The 22,772-nt window shown below is 43.6% G+C and overlaps 1 protein-coding gene across 2 annotated transcripts in view; it reads right to left on the bottom strand.

The window, feature by feature from the left end:
• The window catches only part of cacna2d4a (calcium channel, voltage-dependent, alpha 2/delta subunit 4a), a 718,409-nt gene that overhangs the window by 580,371 nt on the left and 115,266 nt on the right, over positions 1 to 22,772 (bottom strand). For both annotated transcript variants that reach the window (XM_078568258.1, XM_078568257.1), the window contains exon 4: positions 20,312 to 20,371. In XM_078568258.1, the coding sequence (XP_078424384.1) occupies positions 20,312 to 20,371 (60 nt within the window). The remainder of the gene's footprint in view (positions 1 to 20,311; positions 20,372 to 22,772) is intronic.

Here is a 22,772-nt window from a genome sequence, read left to right as displayed (position 1 = left end):
TTGGCACGGCCGAAGAGCTGAAATTGTGCTTGTGAATTGGTGTTTGAATGTACTCAGAAATCCAGTGGAATGGAATCTCAGAAGGTGAGATTGAAATCCTGTGAGGTGGGACTTTGTTGAAGCCATCCAAGTTGGAGTGGCTTTTTGAAGATCTTGCCTTGTCTTGGTCGCATGTGCCATTTATTGTGTAGTGTGGTTTGTTCGATCACAGCTGACTTATTAGTTTACATGTGCCTCATACTTACCCTGAATGTTACAGTATAAGGCAGATATTGTAAATTGTTTTATCTTTCTGATCGTGCATAGTAAAGTTATTTTTGTTTGTTCAAACCCTGAGGAATCTTGTGGCTATCTTCGCTGAACAAGTGTCCTGAATCTCAAACTTTGTCTCCTTTAACCAAAACATCATTGGTCCCTACCCAGATCTCACCAATAACTTGGGGGTCTGACCAAGGATCATAACAAAAGGCCAACATTAGAGTAATGCAGATATCCCAGAGGGTTGTGGGGCTAGAGGAGATTACTGAAGGACCAAGATCATGGAGGGATTTGAAAACAAGGATGGGAATTTTAAAATCAAGACACTATTTGACTGGGAGACAATGTAGCTCAGAAGCACAGAGGTTAATGGCACATTAGGAGTGATTTTAACCAAGGTTCGGAATTCAGCTATGGGTGCACAGGTTTCCTGAACTTCCTGGAACTCGCAAGTTAAAGTAAGGTAATTCAGCGGCAATTCACAAAAAGTTAATATGCAGGTACAGCAAGTGATTAAGAAAGCAAATGGAATGTTGGTGGTTATTGCAAGGGAAATGGAATATAAAAGCAGGGAAGTTTCACTGCAGCTGTACAGGGCCTTGGTGAGGCCACATCTAGAATACTGTGTATAGTCTTTGTCTCCTTATTTGAAAAAAGATATAATTATATCAGAAGCAGTTCAGAAAAGATTCACTCGATTCATTCCTGGGTTGAAGGTTGAACAGGTTAGGTCTGTACACATTGGAGTTGTCACGACAATGGATCACAGCCCTTCATTACTTATGGGCATGTTGAACTTTTTAAGGAAGATGTGTTTTTTTTAACAAAAGACATACAAACTGGCTGAGAATGTAAAGTAGCCACTTTCTGGAAAATTCCTATGTAGATTATGCTCAACTGACTAGCCCAGAGAAAGTATGGAATGTCACACCAAAAAGGTGTCAAGGCTTACTTCAGATGGAGACACTTGAAAGGAAGAGATGCAATGTAAAAGACTGAACTTTAATCTCCTGTGATTGTGAAGACAATGTAGACTGAGTACCAAATCTTAGCAGAAACCATCTCCTGTTGTGTTATATCTCAGAATGTGGAAATGGTCTGAGTTGAAAGAAAGCAGATTCTGGGCGAAAGGCATGTTTCTTTTTCCCTTCCAGGAATACATAAGAAAAGGGGTTAAAGGGTTGCTGCTGACCTGAACTGTGTGTTCTAGTTCTGGTGTGCTAGTATGTGCCACAAGGGTTACAGCAGAAGAATAGCAACTAGGCATCCCTGTAGCTGGAGCAAGTCACAACTCAGCAAATCCACAGTCGGAAAGGAAATAGGACGGGTCCTTCAGCTAACCTGCAGAACTAAGTGTCTCCAAACCAACTGCTAAACTGCCAAAACCATCTCTACCGGAATCACCCAATTTAACAGCCGCAACATTTCACCATCCACTCCTCACAGACGAGCCAAACACTGATTCATATATCTTTTTTAATTTGCATTTTTGGACTCAACTTCTCATTTCTGGTCTGTGTACGTGTGTTGCATTTTTAATATTTTTTCTCTGTTTTTAGTAACTAATAATACTCTTTCTTTGATTCATGATAGCCTGGATAAATTGGCTCCCTCTAAAATATAAATACATTTGGACTGGGAAAAATTATCCACAAGGGAAGGAATCCTTTTTAATTTAGCCTTGTTGAGACCAATCAAGGGATTTGACTCAAGAAGGGGAGCCAACTCATTTCTCCTCACCCAGGGGCATAACAAAATTGGAGTCCCATTCGGGAAGTTAACAATTTGGAGTATTTCGTCGGGATCATAACAAACTGGGGGACCTCATCCAGGGACTGGTTGTAACAACTTGGGGGCTCGGTACTGGAATAATTCCTACAGATGCAACGAAAGAATAAGAGTGGGGAAAGTAAATTGTTTCTTTGAAACCAATTTTATAACTGCAAAAAGGAGAACAGTGGGTCTAAGACTAGTATCTTAAACTTAAATAAGGGCAACTTTGTGGGGATGAAAGCTGAGCTAGCTGAAGTGAAGTGAACTGGGAAACTAGGTTAGAGGATAGATCAATAGAGAAGCAGAGGCAGACATTTAAGGGGATATTTCAGAGTATTCAGAATAAGTACATTCCTACTATAAAGAAAAAATTCTAAGGGAAGGACCCGCCATCCGTGTTTAACTAGAGATGTTAATGAAAGCATCAAACTTAAGGAAAAAGCATACAACTCCACAAAGATGAGTGGCAGGACAGATAATTGGACAGAATATAAAGAACAGCAAAAAATGACTGAAAGGTTAATCAGGAGAAAGAAATTAGAGTATGAGAGGAAGCTAGCTAGAAATGTAAAAATGGATAGCAAGAATTTCTACAGGTACTTCAAAAGGAAAAGAGTAAGTAACGTGAGTGTTGGTCCTCTAGAGAGTGACAGTGGGGAGCTAATAGTAGATAATAAGGAAACGGCGGAAGAAATGAACAAATATTTTGCTTTTATGTTCACTATAGAAGATACAAAAAAACATTCCAGTAATAGCTGGAAATCAGGGTGTGAACTGGAGAAAGGAACTTGGTGAAATTGAAATCACTGGGGAAACGGTATTGAGCAAATTGATGGAGCTACAGGCTGGCAAGTCTCTGGGTCCTGATGGACTACATCCTAGGGTCTTAAAAGAGGTGGCTAATGAGGTATTCGATGCATTGGTGTTAATTTTCCAAAATTCACTAGATTCTGGAAAAGTTCCATCAGATTGGAAAGTAGCAAATATAACCCTTCTATTCAAGTAAGGAGGGAGGCAGGAAACAGGAAACTATAGGCCAGATAGCTTTACGTCTGTCGTGGAGAAGTTATTAGAATCGATCTTTAAAAGAGGTTATAGCTAGGCACTTAGAACAGCTCAAGGAAATTGGGAAGAGTCAGCATAGTTTTGTGAAAGGAAAATCACGTTTAACCAATTTATTGGAGTTTTTTGAAAAAATAACATGTGCAGTGGATAAAGTGGAGCCTGTAGATGTACTGTACTAGGGTTTCCAGAAGGCATTTAATAAGGTGCCACATCAATGATTATTACAGAAAATAAAAGTGCATGGTGTAGTGGGTAACATTTTAGCATGGATAGAAGATTGTCTGGCTGGCAGAAAGCAGAGAGTGTGCATAAATGGGTCTTTTTCTGATTGGCAGGATGTGATGAGTGTGTCCCATAGGGGTCTGTACTGGGACCCTAACATTTTGCAATTTACATCAACGACTTAGATGAGGGGAGTGAAGGCATGGTAGCTAAATTTGCAGATAACACAAAGATAGGTAGGAAAGTATGTTGTGAAGAGGTCATGAGGAGGTTGCAGATGGATATAGATAGGTTGAGTGAGTGGGCAAAGATCTGGCAAATGGAATTTAATGTGAGAAAATGTGAAGTTGTTCATTTTGGCAGTAAGAACAAAAAAAAAGAGTATTACTTAAATGGAGAACGGCTGCATAATTCTGAGGTGCAGAGGGATCTAGGTGTTCCAAAACGAGTCACAAAAATTAGTATGTAGGTACAGCAAGTAATTAAGAAGGCTAATGGAATACTATCCTTTTTTATGATAGGGATTGAACATTTAAGTAAGGATGTTATGCTTCAGTTATACAGGGCATTGGTGAGACCGCACCTCGAATACTGTGTGCAGTTTTGGTCTCCTTATTTAAGGAAGGGTGTAAATGCATTGGAGGCAGTTCAAAAGAGGTTTACTAGATTGATACCTGGAATGACTGTGTTGTCTTTTGCGGAAAGGTTGGACAGGCTGGGCTTGTTTCCACTGGAGTTTAGAAGAGTGAGGGGTGATTTGATTGAAGTTTACAAGATCCTGAATGGCCTTGACAAGGTGGACGTCAAAAGGATGTTTCCTCTTGTGAATCCAGAACTAAGGGGCACTGTTTTAAAATTAAGGATTGCCCTTTTAGGACAGAGATCAAGAGAACATTTTTCTCTCAGAGGGTTGTGCAACTTTGGAATTCTCTGCCTCAGAAGATGGTGGAGGTGGAGTAATTGAATATTTTTAAGGCAGAGGTAGATAGATTCTTGTTAGGCAAAGGAATCAGAGGTTATCGGGGTTAGATGGGAATGTGGAAATCGAAACACAAGAAGATCAGCGATGATCTTATTGAATGGTGGAGCAGGCTCGAGGGGCCGATTGGTCTACTCCTGTTCCTATTTCTTATGTTTTCTTGATCTGTACTACTAAAACGTATAAATGTCCACATTTGATGCCAGTGTTTTTCTAGGAGAGTTAGGGGAAGTTACTTTTGAGAATTTAAAAGTTCTATCCTTCGAGCAGTTAAAAGAGCTAGCGAGGCACTTAGAATTAGAATTTCGCCTGAAATTTTAACAAGGGGTGGCCAATGGTCTACAGGTGGAAATTGAGGACAAAGAAATGAATAGAATAGCAGGAGAGAGATTAAGATGGGAGCACCGGAAATTAGAATTTCAGAAAAGACAAAAGGAAAGGGAAAGAGAAAGAGAGAAAGAAGAAAGATAGGAAAGGGCATGGAGGGAAGAGAGAGAATTTCAGGACAGGGAAAAGAAGTTTAAACTAAAACAGCTCGAGCTGAGGGGCAGGAATCCTACTGTGTCCCTCGAAGGCATTACTAGCTCAGATTTAAGGGCTGAGACAACCCGATTTGTTCATTTAATCCCTAAGTTTGATGAAGCAGAGGTGGAAGGCTTCTTCATCTCTTTCCAGCAGTTAGCACAGCAGATAAAATGGTCAGTCCAACATTGGTCCTTATTACTGCGGAGTAAGCTTTCAGTGAAGCTCACGAGGTTTACTCCCTCTTGTATGCGGAAAGTGCCACTAACAATGAGGCAGCACAAAGGACTATTTTAAGTGTGTTCCATTTTGTGCCGGAGGCGTACCATCAGAAATTCCGTACCCTCAGGAAACGACCGGACCAGACGCACCTGGAATTTGAAAGGCTTAAGCAACTTGCTTTTGATCAGTGGGTGCGGGCACTTAAAACAGAAGCCACTTGCGAAAACCTCCGTAAAATAGTTCTCCTTGAGGAGCTTAAAAACTCCATACCCTTCCCAATAAGAACACACCTAGAGGAACAGAAGGTAACAGGGGCCAGGCAGGCAGTCACAATGGTTGATAAGAGCTGATCCACAAACCCTTGTCCCAGAAGAGACACCCCCCTAGTCACCCCCAACCAACTGGAAAGGATGGAGGTGGAAAGAGTGACAGAAAACTGAGCACCCATGGGAGAGAAGGAAATTCTGGGGCCCTCCTCAGGACAGAAAGGATGGTGCTGAGATGAAAAGTGAGGCCAAGAAGCCTGTGTGCTTTAACTGCCGGGAAAATTATTGAAGGTCATGGGGAAAACCAGTGGGATTTATCGGGGCACATACCCCCTGTGCAGAGACTGGGAGTCACAGAGCATAGCAGAGCAGGCTATGGCTCTGACTGCGGCTGCAAATCGCTGTAAATGCACACCTGAGAGTACAGGTGAGGTTAAACAAATCCCTGAGAGTTATAAAGATTTTGTATCCAAAGGAAGGGTGGCCACATTTCCCCAGGGTAAGGCAAGTAAGCCTGTAGTGATACTGAGCCATATAGGGACTATCCAAACACTACTGCTGGGAATAGTCATGACCTTTCCACCAGAGTGTGCAGAAAGTACCAAGGTGTTGGTAAAGGAGATTGAAGGAGGGTACCTGCCCATCCCCTTATACCGGGTGCATCTGGAGTGTGACCTTGTGTCAGGACCAGTGACCGTGGGCATTGTCCCCAGTTTGCCTGTGGACGGGGTCAACCTGCTCCTCAGCAATGAGCTGGAAGGACCAAAGGTAATAGCATTCCCAGTGGTCTCAGAGAAGCCAACTGAGGTCAAGGAGACAGAACAGCTGCAGGAGAAAGTGCCTGGCATTTTCCCTGTGTGGTCATGTGGTCTAAGGGCATACAAGCTCCATTAGTGGAGGCTGAAGTTGCACTGCAGACAGAAGACCCGACAGTGTGGTTACCTGAAACCTTTTTTGGGAGTCTAGAAGACTCTAAGGAGGCAATAAATAGATCTTCCTTGGTAGAGCTGACTCACTGTTAAAAACATTAGCTCTGACTTCAAAATACTGAAGCTGAGGCAGAAGCAGTCCCTGAATGCTACTACATTAAAAATGAGGTGCTGATGAGGTAATGGAGGCCCCCCTCACAGACCCGCAAATGAGGAGTGGACAGATATCCATCAGGTGGTGGTGCCACTGAGGTACTGTAGGGAAATATTATAGCTAGCTCATGAAATTCCAATGGCTGGGCATGTCGGTATATGCAAAACCCAAGCCAACATCAGCCAGCATTTTTACTGGCCACACCTCCACAGGGGTGTAGTAAGGCTTTGCAGAACCTGCCACACCTGCCAGGTTGTGGGGAAATCCCAGCCTGCAATAAAACCTGCACGTATGATTCCCATGCCGACTTTTGGGGAACAATTGAGCAAGATGGGAATGGACTGTATGGTGCTCCTGCCCAAACAAAAGGGGTCACCAGTTTACCCTTACCATCACAGGCGTGGCTACCCCTTTCCCAGAGGATCTTCCCCTAAGAACCATACCTTTCAAAGCGGTGGTGAGGGAATTGACCCAATTCTTTACAAGGAATGGTCTGCCCTGAGATTCAGTTGGATCAGGGCTCAAATTTCATGTCCAACATATTCCAGGAAGTCATGGGTAACCTGGGTGGGACACAGATGAAGTCTTCAGTGTATCACCAGCGGTCACAGGGGTGCTAGAACGTTACCACCAGACTCTAAAAACAATGATCAGAGCATACTGTCACACGTACCCCCACAACTGCTCTTCACTACCAGGGACTCTCCGAATGAGTCCGCTGGTTTTACTCCGTTTGAATTAGTTTATAGACACCAAGTGCAAGGACCTTTGAAATTAATCAATGAGAGATTTTTAGAACAGGAGGAAGAAGTCTCCATGTTAGAGTAAGTAACAGTGTTCCGGAAGTTTGTTTTAAATTATTCATTCGCGTGATGTGGACTTTTCTGGCTGGGCCAGCATTTATTGCTCATTCCTAGTTGCCCTTGAGAAGGTGGTGGTGAGCTGCCTTCATGAACCGCTGCAGTCCATGTGATGCAGGTGCACCCACAGTGCTGTTCGGAAGGGAGTTTCAGGATTTTATCCCAGCGCCAGTGAAGGAAAGGTGACATATGCCCAAGTCAGGATGGTGAGTGGCTTGGAGGCGAACTTCCAGGTGGTGTTGTTCCCATCGATCTACTGCCCTTGTCCTTCTAGGTAGTAGTGGTCGTGGGTTTGGAAGGTGCTGTCTAAGGAGCCTTGGTGAATTCCTGCAGTGCATTTTGTACATAAGAACATAAGAAAAAGGAGCAGGAGTAGGCCATTTAGCCCCTCAAGCCTGCCCCACCATTCAATAAGATCATGGCTGATCTGCCCCAGGCCTCAACTCCTCTTTCGTGCCAGCTCCTCACAGCTCTCAACTCCCCTATATTTCAAAAATCTAACTACCTCCTTTAAATACTTTCAGTGACCTAGCCTCCACAATTCTCTGGGGTAGCGAATTCCAAACATTCACTACCCTCGGAGAGAAGAAAGGGTAGATGGTATACACTGCTGCTACTGTGCATGGGTGGTGGAGGGAGAGAATGTTTATGGATATGGTGCCAATCAAGCGGGCTGCTTTGTCCTGGTGGTGTCAAGCTTCTTGAGTGTTGTGGGAGCTGCACTCCTCCAGGCAAGTGGGGAGTATTCCATCACACTCCTGACTTGTGCCTTGTAGATGGTGGACAGGCTTTGGGGAGTCAGGAGGTGAGTTACTCGCCACAGGATTCCCAGGCCCTGACCTGCTCTTGTTGCCACAGTATTTATATGGCTAGTCCAGTTCAGTTTCTGGTAATGGTGACCCTCCCAGGGTGTTGATAGTAGGGGATTCAGTGATGATAATGCCATTGAACATCAAGGGGCAATGGTTAGATTGTCTCTTGATGGAGGTGGTTATTGCCTGGCACTTGTGTGGCGCAAATGTTACTTGCCACTTGTCAGCCCAAGCCTCGGACCAACCATCTTCAGCTGCATTTGGACATGGACTGCTTCAGTACCTGAGGAGTCGCAAATGGTGCTGAACATCATGCAATCATCAGCGAATATCCCCACTTCTGACCTTATGATGGAAGGAAGGTCACTGACGAAGCAGCTGAAGATGGTTGGTCCGAGGACACTACCCTGAGGAACTCCTGCAGTGATGTCCTGGAGCTGAGATGATTGACGTCCAACAACCACAGCCATCTTCCTTTGTGCTAGGTATGACTCCAACTAGTGGAGAGTTTTCTCCCTGATTCCCATTGACTCCAGTTTTGCTAGGGCTCCTTGATGCCACACTCGGTCAAATGCAACTTTGATGTTAAAAGCAGTCACTCTCACCTCACCTCGGGAGTTCAGTTCTTTTGTCCATTTTTGAACCAAGGTTGTAATGAAGTCATGAGCTGAGAAGTCCTGGCGGAATCCAAACTGGGCATCAGTGAGCAGGTTATCGTTAAGCAAGTGCCTCTTGATAGCACTCTTGATGATCCCTTCCATTACTTTACTCATGATCAAGAGTAGACTGAAGGGGTAGCAATTGGCCGGGTTGGATTTGTCCTGCTTTTTGTGTACAGGACATACCTGGACGATTTTCCACGTAGCCAGGTAGGTGCCAGTATTGTAGCTGTACCAGAACAGCTTAACCAGAGGTGTGACAAGTTCTGGAGCACAAGTCTTCAGCACTATTGCCGGAATATTGTCAGGGCCCATAGCCTTTGCAGTATCCAGTGCCTTCAGCTACTTCTTGATATCACGTCGAGTGAATAGAATTGGCTGAAGACTGGCAAAAGTGATGCTGGGGACCTCTGGAGAAGCCCAAGATGGATCATCCACTTGGCACTTCTGGCTGAAGATTGTTGCAAATGCTTCAGCCTTATCTTTTGCACTGATGTGCTGGGCTCCCCCATCATTGAGGATGGGAATATTTGTGGAGTCACCTCCTCCAGTGAGTTGTTTATTTTCCACCACCATTCACGACTGGATGTGGCAGGACTGCGGAGCTTAGATCTGATCCATTGGTTGTGGGATCACTTAGCTCTGTCTATCACTTGCTGCTTATGTTGTTTGGCATGCAAGTAGTCCCGTGTAATAGCTTCACCATGTTGACACCTCATTTTTCACCTCATTTGTAGGTATGCCTGGTGCTGCTCCTGGTATACCCTCCTGCACTCTTCATTGAACCAGGGTTGATCCCCTGGCTTGATGGTAATGGTAGAGTGGGGGATATGCCAGGCCATGAGTTTACAGATTGCATTCGAGTACAGTTTTGCTGCTGCTGATGGTCCACAGCGCCTCATGGATGCCCAGTCTTAAGTTGCTATATCTGTTCGAAGCCTATCCCATTTATCACGGAGGTAGTGCCATACAACATGATGGAGGGTATTCTCAATGTGAAGACGGGACTTTGTCTCCACAATGCCTGTGCAGTGGTCATTGATACCGATACTGTCATGGACAGATGCATCTGCGGCAGGCAGGTTGGTGAGGATGAGGTCAAATATGTTTTTCCCTCTTGCTGGTTCCCTCACTACCTGCCATAGACCCAGTCTAGCAGCTATGTCCTTTAGGGCTTAGCCAGCTCAGTCAGTAGTGGAACTACCGAGCCACTCTTGGCGATGGACATTGAAGTCCCCCACCCAGAATACATTCTGCGCCCTTGCCACCCTCAGTGCTTCCTCCAAGTGGTGTTCAACATGGAGGAGCACTGAATCATCAGCTGAGGGAAGGTGGTGCATGGTAATCAGCAGGAGGTTTCCTTGCCCATGTTTGACTTGATGCCATGAGACTTCATGGAGTTGATGTTGAGGACTCCCAGGGCAACTCCCTCCTGACTGTATACCACTGTGCCGCCACCTCTGCTGGGTCTGCCCTGCCGGTGGGACACAACACACCCAGGGATTGTGATGGTGGTGCAAAAACAAAAATTGCTGGAAAAACTCAGCAGGCCTGACAGCATCTGTGGAGAGAAAGACAGAGTTAATGCTTTGAGTCCGCATGACTCTTCTTCTGAGTTTTTCCAGCAATTTTTGTTTTTGTTTCAGATTTCCAGCATCCGCAGTATTTTGCTTTTATCATGGTGATGGTGGTGTCTGAGACACTACCTATAAGATATGATTCCATGAGTATGGCTATGTCAGATTGTTGTTTGACTAGTCTGTGAGACAGCTCTCCCAGATGGTAGGAAGGAGGACTTTGCAGGATCGACAGGGCTGCGATTGTCATTGTTGTTTCCGGTGCCTAGGTCAATGCCGGATGGTCGTCCGGCTTCATTCCTTTTTTGTGACTTTGTAGCGGTTTGATGCAACTGACTGGCTTGCTAGGCCATTTCAGAGGGCATTTAAGAGTCAGCCACATTGCTGTTGGTCTGGAGTCACATGTAGGCCAGGCCAGGTAAGGATGGCAGGTTTCCTTCCCTAAAGAACATTAGTGAACCAGATGGGTTTTTACACCAATCAAGTGAGATATGGCCCGAGAACACTTGAAAATCTCCCAGACAGCTATAAAGAAACAGGCAAAAAATAGGCCAGGGCCCAAGACTTTCAGCCAGGAGACTATGTGTTAGTGCTCCTACTGATACCAGGTGAACCCTTAAAAGCACGGTTCAGTGGCCTGTACAGGTAGCAAAGAAGCTCAGGGAAGTAAACTATCTAATTAAGACCTCCGATCAGGGGGAAAAAGCAACGGCTGTGTCATGTCAACACGATAAAGCAATATCACAGCCAAGAAGGGGAAAAGCAGTAACAGTGTGTCCTATTGCCACCCACCTAGAGGATGAGGGTTGCAGTGGGGATGAATTGGAGAGAGACGTGGGTGAGGCCCACATTGAACCCCATTCTACACGGCTAACCAACACAGAGATACTAGCGAACTTAGTCTCCTTATTCACCCACCTAAGTGCAGAACTGCGGGCAGGTTCGACGAGGCTGCTCATTACATTTAAAGGTTTATGCAGGGACAAGCCAGGCTGGACCACACTAGCTCTACATGATGTGGATGCGGGCGAGGCCCGTCCCCATAAGGCAACAGCCCTACCACCTAGGCCCAGAAAAGCTGGCCCAAGTTTGGGAGGAGGTTAACTACATGCTGGAGCACCAACTAATAGAGCCAAGCAGCAGTAGCTTGAGCTCCCCAGTTGTGCTCATGCCCAAAGCTGGACGGTCCCACAAGGTTCCACATTGACTAGCGAAAAGTTAATGCAGTGACCAGAGCTGACTCCTACCCAATACCCTGGCTGGAAGACTGCATAGATAAGATAGGTAAAGCAGCCTACATTACAAAAATAAATTTACCCAAGGGATACTGGCATGTTCCCTTGACTGCCCGCGTGAAGGAAATCTTCAACTTCGTAACTCCAGATGGATTATACTACTGTCGAATCATGGCATTCGGACTCCAAAATGCCTCAGCCACCTTTCAAAGACTGATGAACCAGGTAGTGGCGGGCTTATCCAATTGCATAATGTACCTAGATGGCTTCCTAGTGTACAGCAGCACCTGGGAAACTCACTTAGAGCAACTGGAAGCCCTCTTCTAGAAAGTGCAGTCAACTGACCTAGTGTTCTACCTCGCAAAGAGCGAGTTTGAAAATGCTCAGGTGACCTATCTAGGACACATAGTGGGTCAAGGACAAGTACTGCCTAGGGCTGCAAAGGTACAAGCAGTAGCACAGTTCCCCATTCCCACAACAAAATGGGAAATCATGAGGTTCTTGGGGATGTGTGGGCTCTACCGCAAACTCATCCCAAACTTCAGCACAGTACCTGCCCGGCTAACAAAGTTACTACAGAGAAAAGCAAAGGTAGTATAGACTGAGAAATGCCAGACAGCTTTGCTTGTTGCTCTGGTCTTGAACCAAGCATTTAAAGTAGCCACCGATGCAAGTGAGAAGATAAATCAGAGATAGAGACCAATCGGGTACATTTCTAAAAAACTAAACAAGCACCAGAAATGGTACTCCACAGTGGAGAAGAAACCCTTGGTTTATTACTGGCTCTCAAACACTTTGAGATATATGTCCAAAATGGATACAGAGAGGCCACAGTTTATACTGACCACAACCCATTAACCTTTATGGAAAAGTTTAAGACACAGAATGCTGTGTCTTAATGGTTGTTCCATTGGAGTTTGTTTCTCTAACTGTACCACCTAAAAATCACCCACATTTCTGGGAATGAAAATGTGATTGCAGACACCCTGGCCAGAACTTAAAGCGACGCAGTTATAACTGAAGAGATAATATTGACCAAGGCTAGGAGAATGAATGTGTGTGAGTGTGTTTGATGTTTTATAACGTTTTCCCCCTTTGTAATGAAATGAGGATGAGACATTTTATTCATCATGTGGGGGAAGTGTCACGACAACAGGTCATAGCCCTGAATTACTTACGGGAATATTGAGCTTTTTAAAAAGTTTTTTTTAAAAAAGGCATACAAGCAAAAGCTGGCTGAGAATGTAAAGTAACCACTTTCTGGAAAATTCCTATGTGGATTATACTTGACCGACTAGTCCAGAGAAAGCATGGAATGTCACACCAAAAAGGTGTCAAGGCTTACTTCAGACAGAGACACTTGAAAGAAAAAGCTGCAATGTAAAAAGCTGAACTTTAATCTCCTGTAGTTACAGAGACAATGGAGACTGATTACCACAGCAGAAACCAAACCTGTTAAGTTATATCTCAGAATGTGGAAATGGCCTGAGTTGAAAGAATGAGCCAACTCATTCCTCCTCACCCAAAATTTGGGTCCCATTCGGGAAGTTAACAATTTGGGGTATTTCGTCTGGGATAACAGCAAATTAAGGGACCTCGCCCAGGGATTGGTTGTAACAGAGTTTAGTAGAATGAGAGATGATCTTGTTGAAACATATAAGGTCCTGAGGGGACTTGATAGGTTGGTTATTAGGAATGTGTTTCCTCGTGGGGGAGACTAGAACTAGAGGACACAGTTTAAGAATAAGCAGTCTCCCTTTTAAGACGAAGGCGAGGATAATTTTTTTTTCTCTCAGTGGGTCATTAGTTTGTGGAATTCTCTTCCCCAGAAAGCAGTGGAGGCTGGGTCATTTAATCTATTCAAGGCTGAGTTAGACAGATTTTTGATAGACAAGGGGGTCAAGGGTTATAGGGAGCAGGCAGGAAAGTGGAGTTGAGACCACAACCAGATCAGCCATGATCTTGTTGAATGGCAGAGCAAGCTTGAAGGGACAAATGGCCTACTCCTGCTCCTAAGTCCCATGTTCCTAATTGAAGGTCTTGGGAGAAATAGTAGGCAAAAATTTCCATAAGTACTTACTTTCTGTTCAGTTACATGAAAGACTTTTGTTCACATAAGGCTTTTTCTGAGCGGTTACTTTTCAGCACTTTGAAGATTACTTTCAGTACTTTGGAGATGATTTTCATTCCTTTGGAGGCTTGTGCATCTGATGCTGCGATCTATCAGATCAGCATGGATGCTGCTTATATTGTATTAGTTTGGGCTTTAGATGAGGACCAAGATGACCAGCAGTGCCAACAGCACCAACAGGACCACCGCCAATAGCACCAATATAAAGAGCGGTAACCTTTTCCTCAAACCTCAAGAGGAGGATGAGCAGAGAGGTGCAGCTCACAGAGGTGATACCCAAAACACAGGAAGTACAGACAAAGGATCAGCTTCCTGATGTTGGACCACTGGAAGAATATTAGGGTGTCACCTCAGCTATTTGTAACATGCTGGAAGAAGACTTGCTGCCAAGGCCTAAAAGATATACTTTATCAGTGACTATCAAAGTGGCATAGTGGTATTGTCACTGGGCTAGCTTTCGAGAGACCCTGGGTATTGCTCTGGGGACCCGGGTTTGAATCCCACCACAGCAGATAGTGAAATCTGAATTCAATTAAAATCTGGAATTAAAAATCTGATTGTTCCCTGTGTATAGGGTTCCAATTTAGCAAACCATTCACTCACATTGTAGAAAATCTTGATAAATTCATAATTAAAGCATTCCTAATTTAGTGTAAAGTTCTCGAATTATCTTGTTTTGTTACATTATAAATGATATATTCAACTCTCCAACAAATTTTAAAAGATCAGTTACTTTTGTATGAAATGGCTGTAATTATACTACTGAATGAATAATTAAATTGCCTGAAATGTAGAGATTATGGCTAGGATTTACCAGCCCTGTCGTGGTGGGACCCGCTGCAGGAGATTTGGCAGCCCCGCCAGAAGTCCACTGACTTGCGGTGGGACCAGACGATCCTGGCAGCAGGTGGGGCCAAAAAATCCCCCCCATATCTACTGTCTATTTGTGTGATGGTTATGGAAGTCTAATCATATTCCTGATGGTTTTAAGATTGAACTACATGATTACAGTTTCATCTCATTATCATAAATTCTGTCATACACACAATGCTTGATTTGATGACTTATTAATTGTTAGTGAGGCTAATTCCATTACGTGTAATGAGTTTTCATTCAGTAGAAGGAATCTCCTGAATATTCAACAAAATATTTTCACAATTCACTTGGCATTTTGAAAAAGCAGAGTTCCGATAAGAGTCTCACATTCATATATTATTATCCTTTCAAAGTACAGCCTTTTGATAATCATTTCAAAACACATTGACAAAATTTGTTACATAAAAGATTAATTAGGTTTCAGTTTGTAAGGAAAGAGGCTCGATGAATTTCTACACAATGCAGCATTGGTGAAAGCATTAAGATGGATCTAATTAATAATTAGTACTCCAGAAAACAGTCTTGTTAAAAAGAAATCAATGGATCAGGTTATAAGTTGAACAAGCATTGTGAGGGTAATGGTTAATAGGCATAATTAGGAGAGTGCACCACTGATTCTGAGGAGCACAATAAGATACGGCAATCAACTTCAAAGTTATCATTTAGTACTTAAAAACATTTCTTATATTAATAATTACTTTTAAGTTCCATAATTCAAATATTTTTGAAATAAGACAATATTGTGACATTTCACAAAATCTTCTGCATTTGTCACTTACTTGAGAATTTTACTAAATGGTTCAATTTTAAAAAGAATGTAGGAACAAAGAGACCTGGTGGTTCACAGACAGAAATATGTGATGGTGGCAGGTCCAGTTATTGAGCCTTTTAAAGAAAAATATGGGGTCCAGGGCTTTATAAATAGAGGCATAAAGTATAAAAGTATAAAAGCAAGGACATTATCCGAAATCTTTATAAATCACTGGTTAGGCTGCAGCTGGAGTATTGCATCCAGTTTTGGGCAACATGCTTTAGGAAGAATGTCAAGGCCTGAGAAAGGATGCAGAAGAAATTTACTTGAATGGTACCAGGGTTGAGGTATTTCAGTTATGCGAAGGATCTGGAGAAGCAGATATTGTTCTCTGATTCCATCCTTCTCCCTGGTAACAGTCTAAGATTAAGCTATTCTGTTCACAATCTTGGGGCCACATGAGCTTCCAACCTCATATGCATTCCATCACTAAGACCGCCTATTTCCACCCCCATAACATTGCTCATCCCTTTCTCAGTTCATCTGCTGTTGAAACCCTCATACACGCCTTTGTTACCTCAGCCATTCCAATGCACTTCTGGCTGGTCTCCTACATTCTATTCTCCATTAATTTAAGCTCATCCAAAACTCTGCTGCCCATGTCTTAACCCGCAGCAAGTAACATCCCACTATCAACCCTGAGCTGGCTGGCCTACAATGGCTTCTCGTCAAGCAAGGTCTTGATTTTAAAATTCTCATCCTTGTTTTCAATTTCCTCTATGGTCTTCTCTCTCCCTATCTCTGTAACCTCCTAATACCACAACCCTCATGATACGTGCATTCCTCTAATTCTGGCCTCTTGTGCATTCCCAACTATATTCGCTCCACCATTAATGGCTGTGCCTTCAGCTGCCTAGGCCCCAAGCTCTGGAATTGCCTCCCTGCACCTCTCTGTCTCTCTAGCTCGCTTTCCTCCTTTAACACACTTGTTAAAATCTACCTTTTCGACCAAGCTTTTGGTCATCTGACCTAATATCTCCTTATGTGGCTTGGTGCTATGCTTTGTTTCATAATGCTTCTATGAAGCACCTTGGCAAGTTTCATTATGTTAAAGGCACTTATAAATATATATTATTGTTGCTGTTAGGAGCAGAAAAAGTTAAAGGCAGATTTGGGTGTTCAAAACTAAAAAGTTTTGGCAGATAGGAAAAACTGTTTCCAATGGTAGGAAGGTTGGTAACCAGAGGAAAAGAAGCAGACAAAGATGAGGAGAAATTATTTTACACAGCGAGTTGCTATAATTTGGAATGCACTGCATGTAAGGGTGGTGGAAATAAAATATTGTGGTAAAGTGGAGTGCTATGTACCTTTAAGAGAATGTAGTTAGTTGACCATGTGACTGTATTGGCCAATCGCTACACAGCGCGGGCCTCTTAGGTAACTGTAATTCTAGAGCTGGAGGTGATTGAAGAAGCACACATGGTGTTAGTGCTCTGTCCTTAGTTCCAATAAACCACTAGTGTTTGTGCAGTTAATCGGTCTCTCTGCCTATATTGTTTCAAGCACCAACTAATGTGTTAATATCAAGGGCACATTTAGTGTTCACCAGACAAAGCGATCCTGATAACCAAAAACATAAAGCTGGCAACAAGGATAAACTGGATCAATTGATGGCAATCAAGAAAGCTGCAGTAAGCCAGCTACATTACTTTGCCACTACCTTGAAAGCTATTTGAAAACGCAGTCTCCTTAGTCATCATGCCGTGGTTTGGGCATCTTGAACCATTCGGCCCCATTTCCAATGACTGATCTCATTACCTCGAACGTCTAGTGTTCTTCTTTACTGCTAATGACATCGTGGGGAAAGACAAGAAGAGGGAAACTCTTTTGTCCATATGTGGGAGCAAAATGTACGAGCTGATCTGCAACCTCACATCACCTAACACCCCTGATACGAAGACTTTGATTGAGGGCCAAAACCCTCAATCACTATGCAGTGTTTTAAATTCAATTCGAGGAATAGGCTTCCAGGAGAGACAATCACTGGCTATGTAGCTGCTTTAAAGGAATTACGGAAGATTGTGAGTTCAGAACTTCAATTAATGACATGTTGAGCGATCGATTGATAGGCGGAATTGGGGACGATGCTATTCAAAAGTGATTGCTACCTGAAACTAATCTAGGCTTGAGTAAGGCATTAGAATTGGCAACAGCCAGGGAGAGCGCTATTAGAGGCTTGGAGGCAATAAAAGAGACACAAAATGGCGCCGTCCATCCTGTAGGGTGAGAAGGGCCGGTAACAAAAGGCGCAATAACATCGGACTCCACAGAAAGGTGGGGAACGCCCGCTATGTACAGACCATTGAAAAACAACAGCACTACAGTGAAAACCCATGACATTAATAATAGAAATACATCCAGGCAGCCTGCAGGCGACCGACAGTTCAGAAATATCGAATGCTTTTTCTGCCACCACAATGGCACTGTCAAGATGGGCTGGGACAGCATTTTAGAAACAGAGGTAGAAATCGTAAAATCTGTCTCATTGAAGAACCAGGGGAAGCAGAATCTGACATCTATTCATTATACAACCTGAAAGTGGGTAGAACTGAGGCAATCCAGGTAGACATTACAGTCAATGAACAACCCATCAAGTGGAGGTCGATACTGGGGCATCAAGGTCTGTCATAGGAGAACGTACGTTCAGACACTTGAATAGAGTCAATCCTTAAAGTTTGGAAGAATAAGACACTAAATTAAAAACACATACAGGCAAAAAAATAAGAGTGAAAGGGATATGTCAAGTCCTGGTGCAGTATGGAGATTAGTCTGCAAACTTACCCCTTATTGTAGTAGCTGGGGCAGGCCCCAGTTTAATTGGTCGTAACTGGCTCAACTGGCTGATTTTTCAAATCAGAATGCAAAACTTACAGGAATTGTTACAAAAATATACTTCCATTTTCAGTGACAAGCTACAAGCCAAAATCCACATAGACCCTAATGCAACCAAAAGATTTATCAGAGCCAGACTTATGCTCAATGGGACAAGGTCAAGACCAAGATAAACAGGCTGGAAATTTGGGTATCTTGCAACTGGTGCAATTTTACGAGTGGGTGGCAGCCATAGTACCCATGCTGAAGCCAGACCAAAGTGTTTGCTTACACGGTGACTATAAGTTAACTGTAAACAGAGTGGCCAAACTTGATAGACACCCGATACTGAAAATTGTGAATTATATTCAAAATTGCCAGGGGGCATCACATATTCAAAACTCGACATGAGCCATGCCTACCAGCAGGTAGAGTTGGAAGAAGGCTCTCAGGAATTTGTGACCATCAATACATATCGAGGATTATATCAATATGCTTGACTACCCTTTGGGGTCTCATCGGTGTGTGCTATTTTCCAGTGCACCATAGAAAATCTGCTTCAGGGACTGCCCCATGTCATTGTTTATCTGGATGATGTCTTAGTCACTGGATGAACTGATGAAGAATAATTAGGATTAGAATAGTTAGGTACTTGTTTGACCTGCGCAGACTCGATGGGCCGAAGGGCCTTTTTCTGTGCTGTAGACCTCTATGACTCTTTGACTCTATAATACTTAGCTAATTTGGAGGAGTATTGAGCATTGTCCGGAGGGAGCGAGCATAGTCCGGACAGGGGGGTGGTGGGGGGGGGGGGGGGGGGGGGCTGGACATTGTCGGGAGTGGGTGAACATTGTAAGGAGGGAGAGAGCATTGCCTGGTGAGGGAGTGCACATTGTTGGAGGAGATTGAGCATTGCTGGGATGGTAAACTTTGTCAGGCAGTGTGGTGAGTATTTTCAGGAGGGGAGTGAACATTGCCAGGAGGGGGATGAACATTACCTGGGGGGTGGGGGTTGGGGGGTGTCATCATTGTTTGTGGGAGGGGTGGGGTGCATTGTCTGAAGGGATGTGCATATTGTCAGGGGGTGGTGAACATTTCTGGGAAGTATGAACATTGTTGTGGGGGGTACGCATTGCCAGAAGTGGGGTGAACATTGTCAGAAGGGGAGGTGAACATTTTCTGGGGGGTGAACATTGTCAAAAGCGGGAGGTGAACATTGTCTGGGGGTGAACATTGTCAGAAAGGCCGGGGTGAACATTATTTGGGGGGGGGGGGTGGCAAGCATTGTCAGATGGTGGTGGTGTGAACATTGTTGGGTGGGGGGGTGAACATTGCTGGGAGGAGGCAGTGAAGATTGCCAGGAGGGGGTGAACATTGTCAGGGGTGTGAACATTCTTGCAAGGAGAAGGAACATTACCGGGAGGAGGGGAGACCAACATTGTTGGGAAGAGGTGAACATTGTCAGGAGGTGGGGTGAGCTGTTTGGGATTACTGCGGTACTGCAGCGCTTTGACACTCCAGCTGATTTACTTAAACTGTTCTCCTCAGCAGGTTTTACACTAGGAAAAGCTCTAAGTAAATCTGTGTAAAAACCGAGGTAAGTGTAGTGCTAACAACCCAAGTCTCCATGGTTCTGGCCATCTGATCCCACTGTCAAAGGGAATCGTGTAGCAATCCAGGCAAAGTAAAATTGGCAATCGTAAATTTAAACTTCCACGCAAGTACTCCATGTGTCTCGTGTCAGGACTTCCTTAGGGTCCCAAGGCGCATCAGCGACTTAAGTTGAGTCTTTTGCCACTCCCTATATTGGGAGTTTCAGGCCGATATTGCTTTCAAAGAGGAATCCATATACACTTGGATAGGAAACTTTTGCATAGCTATGGGGGAAAAGCAGGGCAGTGGGACTAATCGAATAGTGCTTTCAAAGAGCGGCAGAGGCACAATGGGCTGTATTTGTCCTTCTGTGCTGTATAATTCTATAATTCTAATTTACTCAAGCTTTATGCAGAAGTCTTTACTAAATCTCAGCACCAAACAGAAAACCAGATAGTTAAAACTTAGTGCAGATTCAGGCTAGGATACATAAGCGCTGTTTTTACAATGATTTAAAAATAACCTTTCAGCTCTGGTGCATGATCAGTGCACTCACCTCAAAATTCATATCATACTTGTGGTATAAATCAGCTTCTTCAGCAGCATCAACCAATCTCTGCATGGAAACAAAAAGGAAAGTTTATTGATATCTTTTTTAAACCTACGTTATTCAGTTCCACACTAGGACGAGAACTCAAAATGAAAACAGAAAATGCTGGAAAAAAATCAGCTGGTCAATCAACATCTCTGGAGAGAACAGATAAGATAACGCATCAGAACTGTTCTCTCCACACATGATGATTGACCCGTTGATTTGATTTACAGCATTTGCAATTTTCTTTCTCATGATTTAGAATGAGAACCACATTTTTCTGAATTAATGAAACTACGAACTTAATATGGAGAAATATTGGGCAACACTGATCAGTGACTACCTGAAGATTAAATAGCTCTGACCATCGGATTTATAATAAGAAATGCTGGAGCCAGTAGCTGCCATTAACTTTAGGAGAAGAAATACCATAGGAAGTGCCAGCCACTAATTTTCTCAGTTAGTATCTCGGCCACAAAGTGACGCAGCAGATTAGAATAGGAAAAGGCTAATGGCAACTCCTTGCTCAAAATCCACCAAATAACAAGTAATTGATTTCAGCTGTGTAACCAATGATGGAAAAAATTAAGACAAATATAAGAAACTAAAACTAGATCAACAGAAATCTGATTATCCTGAAATTGATCACAGTACTACATTGAAAAGACTTGAGTATTCAAGGGGACAGTTGTTTTTAAGCAATGAATCCTAAAACATTATATATGACACATTCAACTCCAGTGGAAGCCCTACCATGCCACTCATGCCTGGAAGAAACTTGTTTCAACATAAGCTTTTAAATCAATTTAAAAAAGTACTTACACTCCAGCCAGACCACTAACTGTAGAGTATTCAAACTTTAGCAGAGCATAGGAAAGCTTCAAAGCCATGTACAATTGCACCAGCAGCCAGAAGAAATAATCCAGCAACTAAACTGTAAGTAGTCATGATCTGTTTAAAAAGTGCTGGCAGGGGTGTTCTGCATTTCATTTAAGTCTTACTCAGCTGTGCGAAGTTAATACGAAGTACGGACTGGAATGTGAAGATTGGATTTGGCAGTGTTGGCGTCAAATCAGCATTGTACACTTATTGTGGTAAATACTAGGACTGACTTTAGACATCAAATTGCAGGGATCAATTCACAGTAATCTAAGTATCATTGTGCTTCTGCATTCCAGAGTTTTCACCAATCACAAAAAATAGGTCAAGCTGATCTTAGGTCAGCAGGTGGGCACTACAATTACTTTCCCCATCACTTCGCCATGGAGGGGAAAAGATCAGAAAGTGTTCCAACTCCCCATTGCTACTCATGACGACTGGTGAGTGGGTATACAGGGGTATTCTGAGAGAACAAGATCGGACTCAGCCGTGATGGCTGAGTCTGATGACAGTTAAGTAGAACATACGAACATACAAATTAGGAGCAGGATTAGGCCATTTGGCCTCTCAAGCTTGCTCCACAACACAAAGTCACAGACTGTCAATAACAACTACTTCAATTTATAAAGAGCCTTTAATATAGTAAAATTTTACAAGGCACTTCACTGGAGTGCTATCAAAAAATTTGGCACTGATACACACAAAAAGATCACATGCTGAATTTTCACCTAGTTGGAATGACTCGGGAGCCCCTTAAAAATGGTGGGTGGGACCCAATTCTGGGATTCCCAACTCCATTCCCGGGGTATCTGATTTTCGGGAGTGCATTTAAAGGGTGCTGGCCGGTTCCTGTCAATTGCCCGCACCTGGCACTCTTGACTTGATCGGCTCCATTGTGGAGATAGACATGTCCCACTCCTCCATGGAGTGGGGCCAGGTTTTTAATGAGTCGCAGTTCACGGCAACTCAGAGGAATCGTGAACCCTAGTCCGCATGAAGGGACCTTTTAAAAGGTAAGGTGCAAAGGTCGTCCTCATGCCCCCTATGCCAAGGTAAGGCCCACCCACGTTCATGGCCCCTCATGCTCCCTCTGCCAAGCTATGGCACTTCCATGCCCATTGACCCACTATACACAGTATATGAACATACATACATATATATATACATACGAACATACGAATTAGGAGCAGGAGTAGACTACTGAGCCCCTCGAGACTGCTCTGCTATTCAATAAGATCGTGGCTGATCTGATTGTAACCTCAATTCCCGCCTACCCCCAATAACATTTCACCCCCTTGCTTATCAAGAATCTATCTACCCCTGCCTTAAAAATATTCAAAGACTTTGCTTCCACTACCTTTTGAGGAACAGAGTTCCAAAGACTCACAACCACCGGAGAGAAAAAAAATCTCTCCTCATCTCTGTCTTAAATGGACGACCCCTTACTTTTAAACAGTGACCCCTAGTTCTAGATTCTCCCAGAAGAGGAAACATTCTCACCACATCCACCCTGTCAAGACCCCTCAGGATCTTATATTTTTCAATC

This window comes from Cetorhinus maximus, chromosome 22 (assembly GCF_964194155.1).
Source record: "Cetorhinus maximus chromosome 22, sCetMax3.hap1.1, whole genome shotgun sequence".
NCBI classification, from domain to species: domain Eukaryota; kingdom Metazoa; phylum Chordata; class Chondrichthyes; order Lamniformes; family Cetorhinidae; genus Cetorhinus; species Cetorhinus maximus.
The sequence above is the reverse complement of the archived record's forward strand: the minus strand, read 5'-3'. Positions and strand labels throughout refer to the sequence as shown.